General features: G+C 43.9%; 1 protein-coding gene across 1 annotated transcript in view; it reads left to right on the forward strand.

Annotated features, from left to right (window-relative positions):
• Positions 1-9,868, forward strand: part of rngtt (RNA guanylyltransferase and 5'-phosphatase) — a 184,538-nt gene extending 174,670 nt beyond the window's left edge. Inside the window, exons 15-17 of the mRNA XM_084148967.1 lie at positions 111-177; positions 7,077-7,200; positions 8,663-9,868. Coding sequence (XP_084005093.1) covers positions 111-177; positions 7,077-7,200; positions 8,663-8,829 — 358 coding nt within the window. The 3' untranslated portion in view covers positions 8,830-9,868. The remainder of the gene's footprint in view (positions 1-110; positions 178-7,076; positions 7,201-8,662) is intronic.
• Positions 9,869-10,191: the final 323 nt, after the last annotated feature.

A 10,191-nucleotide genomic window follows, 5' to 3' on the forward strand; every position in this document is an offset into this window, starting at 1 on the left:
TTGTTTCCTCTCTCTCTAACGAGCAGAGCAGAGGGTGCTGTGTTGCGCTTGGCGCTCAGGGTGACCTCAGGGAGTCTTGGGGTGTTAATGAAAATGTTTTGTATTTGCAGGTTGCTCCCCCAGACTGTCGGATTGCTCTACGTCGGCAGCTATGACATGCCTTTTGCACAGATGAAGGTGAGACAAGAAGCTAAATGTGTTGCTAAATTCAACCCAACACCCACACACACAGAACGCTGTAAGCCCATAAAAAATATCTGCCTAACAACACCAAGTGAGCCTGCACCATCTATGACAGATCTGTTTAAGTCAGACACCACCGGCGTTTATGGTGAAAGCAGCAGGTAGCAGTGACACGAGAGGAGCCTTTAATGGCAGGCAGTGTGGGAGTATGTAAATGTGTACGTCACCAGCCCAGATAGCGATCCATCTTTTTCTCCATCAATCAATTCCCCAGGGCAGGGACTGTGTAATGCATCTCAGTCTCACTGTATAATGCTTATGGTGTGGGTTAATGGCAGTGCTTCATTTGATCCGGATCCTGCCGTAACAGGATCCGGCACCTCTCAGTTTTGGACTGTTTCGTACCGGTACCTCTCCTGGCATGAACAATTATTTTCACTGTTTGAAATGTAATAATTCCAACAAAAGTGATCAGTGTTAATTCGAGTTGCCTCTTCTGTAATTCTCCTGCCCCATAAAAAACGTAATGTGAAAGCATGCCTGATATTCTAAGAATTGATTCGTTATGGGCCGACCCGGGTTTATGGTTTGCGCAACATTGTAGCCTAGAGACAGACCAACGTGTGGCCATTGCTGTGGTGAGAGAGAGAAGCACGCCTGAATCTCTCACATAACTACAGTGGCTTGCGAAAGTATTCACCCCCCTTGGCATTTTACCTATTTTGTTGCCTTACCATTACAACCTGGAATTATTTGATAAAACATAATTTGATTTACACAACATGCCTACCACTTTGAAGATGCAAAATATATTTTTTTGTGAAACAAACAAGAAATAAGTCAATATTTTGTAGAGCCACCTTTTGCAGCAATTACAGCTGCAAGTATCTTTGGATATGTCTCTATTAGCTTGGCACATCTAGCCACTGGGATTTTTGCCCATTCTTCAAGGCAAAACTGCTCCAGCTCCTTCAAGTTGGATGGGTTCCGCTGGCGTACAGCAATCTTTAAGTCATACCACAGATTCTCAATTTGATTGAGGTCTGGGCTTTGACTAGGCCATTCCAAGACATGTACATGTTTCCCCTTAAACCACTCGAGTGTTGCTTTAGCAGTATGCTTAGGGTCACTGTCCTGCTGGAAGGTGAACTTCCATCCCAGTCTCAAATCACTGGAAGACTGAAACAGGTTTCCCTCAAGAATTACCCTGTATTTAGTGCCATCCTTCAATTCTGACCAGTTTCCCAGTCCCTGCCGATGAAAAACATCCCCACAGCATGATGCTGCCACCACCATGCTTCACTGTGGGGATGGTGTTCTCGGGGTGATGAGAGGTGTTGGGTTTGCGCCAGACATAGCATTTTCCTTGATGGCCAAAAAGCTCAATTTTAGTCTCATCTGACCAGAGTACCTTCTTCCATATGTTTGGAGAGTCTCCCACATGCCTTTTGGCGAACACCAAACGTGTTTGCTTATTTTTTTCTTTAAGCAATGGCTTTTTTCTGGCCACTCTTCCGTAAAGCCCAGCTCTGTGGAGTGTACGGCTTAAAGTGGTCCTATGGACAGATACTCCAATCTCCGCTGTGGAGCTTTGCAGCTCCTTCAGGGTTATCTTTGGTCTCTTTGTTGCCTCTCTGATTAATGCCCTCCTTGCCTGGTCCGTGAGCTTTGGTGGGTGGCCCTCTCTTGGCAGGTTTGTTGTGGTGCCATATTCTTCCCATTTATTAATAATCGATTTAATGGTGCTCCGTGGGATCTTCAAAGTTTAAGATATTTTTTTATAACCCAACCCTGATCTGTACTTCTCCACAACTTTGTCCCTAACCTGTTTGGAGAGCTCCTTGGTCTTCATGGTGCCGCTTGCTTGGTGATGCCCGTTGCTTAGTGGTGTTGCAGACTCTGGGGCCTTTCAGAACAGGTGTATATATACTGAGATCATGTGACATATCATGTGACACTTAGATTGCACACAGGTGGACTTTATTTAACTAATTATGTGACTTCTGAAGGTAATTGGTTGCACCAGATCTTATTTAGGGGCTTCATAGCAAAGGGGGTGAATACATATGCACGCACCACTTTTCCATTAGTTATTTTTTTCATTTCACTTCACCAATTTGGACTATTTTGTGTGTGTCCATTACATGAAATCCAAATAAAAATCAATTTAAATTACAGGTTGTAATGCAACAAAATAGGAAAAACGCCAAGGGGGATGAATACTTTTGCAAGGCACTGAAATGAAATAATTCAGAATACTACATCAGGAATAGACCTATAATTTAGCCACAGAGGATCAATAGCTTATTTTTTTTAAATACGTAGCTGTGAGTTGTGTGTAGCCCAATCACAAGGCATAGCCTACATGTCAGTCAACAGCATGCAGCCAAAATGTTCCTTTTCGCAATATTTCTAATACAATTGCAGGAAAACACAGGTTGGAAAGCAAATGGCTCCTGCTGAAAAGAGAATACTAATCTGTAGTCTACCAAAATGTTTTATCTTCCAAATAGGCCTATTTTGAGTGAACAGCATTGTTTTACAAAGTAAAACAAGAGAGATAGGCTTTTGGCATGAACCCATCTGCCATCACAAGTGAGTGAGCTGCGCATCATTGGGTGAGTCAGTGAAATTGGAAAGCTTTTTTTAGGACTATAATTTCCTCCTCATATTGTACAATATGTCTGTCTCCACACACTTAGGCCTAGGCTATTATTAGTGGATTCAAGACGAGGTCGTTTTTATTGATCTCAGATATTCTCAGTTTGTCAGTGTCAAAGTATTTCGATCATTTGTGCAGTATTAAAAAAGATCCAGTCATGTATAATGATATAGAATTGCAATAAATGCATTTATACAAGGCCACATTTTTCCCGGACCCTAGGCTAAAACAAATGTTCCCCCGTGTGTGCAACTTCTGCAAGCACCTTTACTCTACAGCTCTATGCCACTACGCAAAAGCGATGATAATGCATGCGATGCTTTATTAAAAAGGTAATTTTTATTTTGTATTGCATTCCGGTCTTGCTCACTTTTTGTTCCGGGACCTCCCGATTTGAACTGAACTCTCAACTTAGCTTTTTGCTTTAGTCCACCAATTAGTGTACTCACGCGTCTGCCACTCATTTCACAGACATTATTATCCGTCTTTGACGATCAGTATGACCTCACATACAGTGAGGGGAAAAAAGTATTTGATCCCCTGCTGATTTTGTACGTTTGCCCACTGACAAAGAAATGATCAGTCTATAATTTTAATGGTAGGTTTATTTGAACAGTGAAAGACAGAATAACAACAAAAAAGTCCCAATAAACGCATGTCAAAAATTGTATACAGTGATTTGCATTTTAATGAGGGAAATAAGTATTTGACCCCCTCTCAATCAGAAAGATTTCTGGCTCCCAGGTGTCTTTTATACAGGTAACGAGCTGAGATTAGGAGCACACTCTTAAAGGGTGTGCTCCTAATCTCAGTTTGTTACCTGTATAAAAAACACCTGTCCACAGAAACAATCAATCAATCAGATTCCAAACTCTCCACCATGGCCAAGACCAAAGAGCTCTCCAAGGATGTCAGGGACAAGATTGTAGACCTACACAAGGCTGGAATGGGCTACAAGACCATTGCCAAGCAGCTTGGTGAGAAGGTGACAACAGTTGGTGCGATTATTCGCAAATGGAAGAAACACAAAATAACTGCCAATCTCCCTCAGCCTGGGGCTCCATGCAAGATCTCACCTCGCAGCTGGGACCATAGTCACCAAGAAAACAATTGGTAACACACTACGCCGTGAAGGACTGAAATCCTGCAGCGCCCGCAAGGTCCCCCTGCTCAAGAAAGCACATATACAGGCCCGTCTGAAGTTTGCCAATGAACATCTGAATGATTCAGAGGAGAACTGGGTGAAAGTGTTGTGGTCAGATGAGACCAAAATCGAGCTCTTTGGCATCAACTCAACTCGCCGTGTTTGGAGGAGGAGGAATGCTGCCTATGACCCCAAGAACACCATCCCCACCGTCAAACATGGAGGTGGAAACATTATGCTTTGGGGGTGTTTTTCTGCTAAGGGGACAGGACAACTTCACCGCATCAAAGGGACGATGGACGGGGCCATGTACCGTCAAATCTTGGGTGAGAACCTCCTTCCCTGAGCCAGGGCATTGAAAATGGGTCGTGGATGGGTATTCCAGCATGACAATGACCCAAAACATACGGCCAAGGCAACAAAGGAGTGGCTCAAGAAGAAGCACATTAAGGTCCTGGAGTAGCCTAGCCAGTTTCCAGACCTTAATCCCATAGAAAATCTGTGGAGGGAGCTGAAGGTTCGAGTTGCCAAACGTCAGCCTCGAAACCTTAATGACTTGGAGAAGATCTGCAAAGAGGAGTGGGACAAAATCCCTCCTGAGATGTGTGCAAACCTGGTGGCCAACTACAAGAAACGTCTGACCTCTGTGATTGCCAACAAGGGTTTTGCCACCAAGTACTAAGTCATGTTTTGCAGAGGGGTCAAATACTTATTTCCCTCATTAAAATGCAAATCAATTTATAACATTTTTGACATGCGTTTTTCTGGATTTTTTTGTTCTTATTCTGTCTCTCACTGTTCAAATAAACCTACCATTAAAATTATAGACTGATCATGTCTTTGTCAGTGGGCAAACTTACAAATCAGCAGGGGATTAAATACCCTCACTGTAATGGCACATAGGCCTCACGTAATGGCACAGTGCGAGACTGTTAACGCTCTTCCCATTTTAAAAGGTGGATGTGTAGATGCGTTAATGCGCTGTTGTTGTTCTTAGCTGAGTCATGTTGTTGACTTTCCTACAGATCGAATGGGTTTGGTTTGGAGGCTGAAATGAATGGCACAGTCCTTCCTGCGCCTAACCATCGCATTATCATAGCAACACAAAGATTGCTAGGGGCCGTCTCATAGCATCATATCAACAGCTAAGACCTGCCTTTTATTTATGTGTGGATATCAAAGGACTGTGTTTACCTCAAATTTCCGTTTCTGCGTCTGCATCCCTTGCATCGTTAAATAGTGTTCCAGACAGTTCTCCAACTATACAGCAACCCGCTTTTTTATTAGAATGGACTCAAGTGCCACCACAGAGCCCCGGGCCAATCGGACCAGCTATGATTATGTCCAGAATGAAAGAAAGGGCCGTCAGGTCGGAGGGGAATGAGAAATAGCCTGACCTACCGTGTAGTAGAAATGCCTTCCTCTTTGTCTACATCTCACTTGTAAAGGCAGTCTTTCCCCTATAAAATTTTTCAGCAGCGGTGGCTCAGTTAGGGATTGGGGGCATCACTTCCCATGGGCGACCGTACCTCAAACAGACAGAAAGAGGGGTTAAATACAATTCAGGAGAACACTTCATTACTCCATCAACCAATCAAATGTCTGGGAGAGTTAATGAGTCAATCAATCACAGCTGTGACACTATGACGAACACAATATAATTTTTCCCCGAAAGCAGAGTTGCTGGTCCCAAACTTGCCATGATTGGAAGAGAGTGGCATGGAGGACAGATTGGCGTAGTTATTATATTGTGCAGTTGAAAACACTGAATAATAGATTGGGTGATAGTGGGTTTTCCTTTGCCAGAGTCTCCTGCTAGCTGGCTGCAGGAGTGAGACCATAATGAAGTGGATTTGGACGGATTAAACACCAAGCGGTGGGGAGACATGGCAGCCAGCATGTCACACACACACTACTAGATGGGATCCCAGAACACAGGACAGACTCCCATCCCTGCCTGACAAAAACTTGCCTCCTGCATTGTTATGTGGCAGCTCGCCCCGCTTGGCTTTGTGTAACACATTTTTTGGCCCATTCTGCCACTCCTCCTGAGTTTAGTCTCTCAGCTATTCTTAGGAAGGTCTGAAAAAATGTGTTTGGTTTGGAAATGGAACCTAATCAACAGATCATGACAGCTAAATGTGTGCTTATTCTCCTTTTAATAGCAGAGAACTGCGACTTGGCTCTGAGACACTAGTGATAAGGCTAGTGTGAGAACATGTACTCCCGGCGTCTTAAAATGTGTGACTGTGGGTTGATCCCACTTTTCTCAAGGTCATGCAATCTGTGGTGTGATGTCCACCTGAGCATGTCACCTCCATCTCTTCATACACACACACAATCTCAACACCCTTTTTCTCTCTCTACACACAGACACACACACACACACACACACACACACACCTAACTCCCTTCCCTGTTGAGCACCCAGATGCCTTTCTCTCCAAGAGCAGACAGGCTCTTACTGAGGGCTTGGTCTTGCCAGTCATGGTGTTGTGCTCCTGGCAGGGCTGCCCACTCCCTGGCGTCTGCCGGCCCTTCATCTGCTCAGGGGCAGCCTGGCAGCGGGCCTACGCCAGTCCTCTGAGTCCAGCCCAGCCGGGCCCTAGAGGTTCAGTGGATCTCTGCCCCACTCTCCATAGCTTCTTAAACACCACCTCACCCATGTAGATGGATACTCAACAATTGAGCAGTCAATATCAGTGGAACTTAAGACCAAATCGATGAGAGCTTCATAATGAAGTTTGCCTCTTCCTATATCACCATTGACTTTGTGCATAGAGTAGAAAGTGCCTGTTTTATTTGCTATTAAGGAACACAGCTACTAAATAGCACAAATGGTCGTTTTTTACAACAGAATCTCGGTAATCAAGCTCATGACAAGTGGACAACAGATGACACAAATACCAGTCCTGATATTCACAGTGTTCAATTGTACATACAATTTACACACTGTCAAACTGTTACTGTTGTGTAATGTAAGTCCCAATATTGTGACAGGAGTACCAGAATTATTGTAGTCAATATAATATACTGCAAATGTTGATATTCTAAACCAACCACAGTGACTTCTCTCACCTTCTATAGGCCTCCAAGGAGTTGAAGCAGTACGACAACAAGATCATCGAGTGCTCCTTTAACAACAACACCTGGGTGTTCATGAGACAGAGGGTAGACAAGAGCTTCCCCAACTCTTACGACACGGCCATGGGTGAGTGAGCAGTGTGTTCCCCAAAATGTTTGCCATACAAAATCAATGCTATTTGGCTGCCAGCTGGTGCTTATGGGACACACTGGGTGAGCGCATGCCTGCCAGCCTGCCTGTCCTACCTGGCTGCCTGACTGACTGTCTGGCCAGCCTTGGAGCAATCTGTATTAATATCTACAGCCTCTTTATCTCTGTCTGCAATGAGACAATTACTGGGTCTATTAGATTAATGGCTTAGTTCATCTATATTTCACACACATCCTGTCTTACTTTAGTGCTTTAATGCCAGTGTTTCTTCATTACTCGTGCGTGCGTGCGTGCGTGCGTGCGTGCGTGCGTGCGTGTGTGTGTGTGTTTGTGTGTGTGTTGGTTCTTCTATCCTTGTTAGGACCTGAAATCCCCAAAAGTCCCCACAAGGATAGTAAAACAAGGAAAAATCTCCCTCGTAGGGACATTTTCCACGTCCCCATGAGAACAAAGGCTATTTTAAGCTTAGGGTTTAAGGTTATAATTAGGGTTAGGGTTACAATTAGGGTAAGGGGTTAGTGGTTAGGTTTAGGGTTAGGGAAAATATGAAATCAATTTTAGGTCCCCGCAAGGATTAAAGAACAAAACATGTGTCCAAGAGAAAAGAGAATACACTTGCATGTAGGAGATCAAGTTATTCTCTTTGTGTATGATGTTCATTATTCTGTTTTTATTTTATCGTAGCAATGTCCACTGATGGTATACCATACTCTTTCTTCTATGCTTCAAGGCTTTTTGCCTTCTCGGTTTCCCAAGTGTTTGTTTGTTGAATGCTTGAATTCTGCCAACCTTGTAGCTGCAAATGTCAAGGGAGCCTAAACATAGAAAACATATATTTTGAAGTTCCTGAAACTTCTTTAAAGGAATTTGAGGATATCCGGAAGGTTACCATGTATTAGAGTTGCTGTAATATCGGTTAACCCAGAACTAAAGTCTTGCGTAATTGGTCAGATGCTCGATTAAGTTCTGGGTCCATACATGTTAAGAGAAGAGGTAGAACGAGGATCGGAACCAGAACTATGAGCTCCACCCTCTCTCTTTGCAAGTTACAGGCAAGTCTGGGCCAAATGTACCCTCACCTTCCAAAATTTGAAAGATCCTAAGACCTGCGAAATCGTGATTTGTCCAAATAACCAGTGACGAAAAACCCAAGCGGAACTAATGTTGCTTGGTATCTCAAGCATCCAGATGTATCATGACAGAGCTATGGTACCATTTATGTTTACGTAGTCTGTCCACGAGAGATTAGAGTTGCTGCAGTACACTTGTGCCCTGAGGTAAGGCATAAAAGGAAAAGGTTTTAAACTACCTGGATAGTTTTTTATTTTTTCTGTGAGCTGCAGAAACAGCCTGATTTTAGAGGTGGACGAAGCCCAGGGAAGAGTCCATCATCATGTCTGAGATAACTTCCTGTCTGTGTCTCTCTCTTCTCTTCCAGCTGTGTGTAACAGCATCCAGCATCCTGTCACGAAAGAAAACCTCTATGAGTTTCTGGACCGCTGTGCCCTGGGAGCCCAAGGACAGAACCGGAAACGCCCCTCTGACCCAGACACGGAGCTCATGCCCCCTCCCGCTCCAAAGAGACCCAACCGGGCTGCACCATAGAGCACCACACAGCGGGAGTGGGCTGGGCTGGGCCAGAGTAGCAGTGTGTGTATGTGGCTTGCAGAGGAAGGTCCTTCATGGCTACAGCCCTCCTCCTCGTCCCCCCTCAGTGACAAAGACATTTGGAAAGCCCCTCTTATCTCTGACCATTTGTTTGTCAGCCTCTAAAAGGCTTTCTTAATTAAAGACTTTTAAAAGATATTGTTGAATTGCTTAGAGATCCCCTTAGATATCCCTATGTAGCATCCCTTCTCACTTTAATTGCTATGGTACTTAATAAGGATAAAATACATAATGGTGAATTTTTATTTTATTTTTTTATTTTCCATTTCTTAAGGATCTCCCAACTAATCTATTGGTCAACAACAGACAAATTGGTATTATGACTACAGCAGCACCTGACTATGCAGATCTTGTAAATGTTTTGTCTAGCTATTTGGTTGGCTGTTTGTTTGTATTTGGGAGGGCTGTAACCAGATGGGAAACAAAAAACCATCTAATGCCTCCTGTCTACCCTTTCTCTATCTCCCAACAGTGAAGGAACTCACAAGCACATATTTCGATGTATAGTTTAGTAGCAAGAGCGGGCTATTCCTCTCTGACATATTCTGACACACAGTGATACATCTAGTAGTTGACAACATTAGTAACCATGACAGGCATTATCCTCAGTATGTGTGTAACAAACGCACCCTGCCTCCACGTCACATTACCATGTCGTCAGACCCCAGAATAAACTTGGCAACCGCTTGGGAAATGTGATGCTAGAAACATGCCGCTCCTCCTTTCTTTTTCCTTTGTTTTTTGAACACTTCACCCCAGCCCCTGCTTTTGTAACAGCTACTCCCCTTAAGGACTGCCCTGGTTCATAACAGAATATGACTGGTTTACTGCATTTGTTGTTTGGTTTGATCCATTAAAGCAATACATGTGAAAGGGAAGATATTTCCAACAGAGCTTGTTCATGCTCACTTATTTCCTGCTGATGACTGATTCCATGTTGCTACTGTAGATAAAATGAAATACCATTTGAGGAATATTCCTTTGTTTCTGTCTCTCTGTGTGACTGCGTGTGTATGATATTTTACGTATTTCCGGTCTATTTGGTTGTATTTTTGTCTTCCTAGTGTGTGTGTGTGCGCGTCTGTCTGTCTGTCTGTCTGTCTGTCTGTCTGTCTGTCTGTCTGTCTGTCTGTCTGTCTGTCTGTCTGTCTGTCTGTCTGTCTGTCTGTCTGTCTGTCTGTCTGTCTGACTGTCTGACTGTCTGACTGTCTGACTGTCTGACTGTCTGACTGTCTGACTGTCTGACTGACTGACTGACTGACTGACTGACTGACTGACTGACTGACTGACTGACTGACT

The sequence above is a fragment of the Coregonus lavaretus genome (genome assembly GCF_964263955.1).
Source record: "Coregonus lavaretus genome assembly, chromosome: 31".
Taxonomy (NCBI): Eukaryota; Metazoa; Chordata; class Actinopteri; order Salmoniformes; family Salmonidae; genus Coregonus; species Coregonus lavaretus.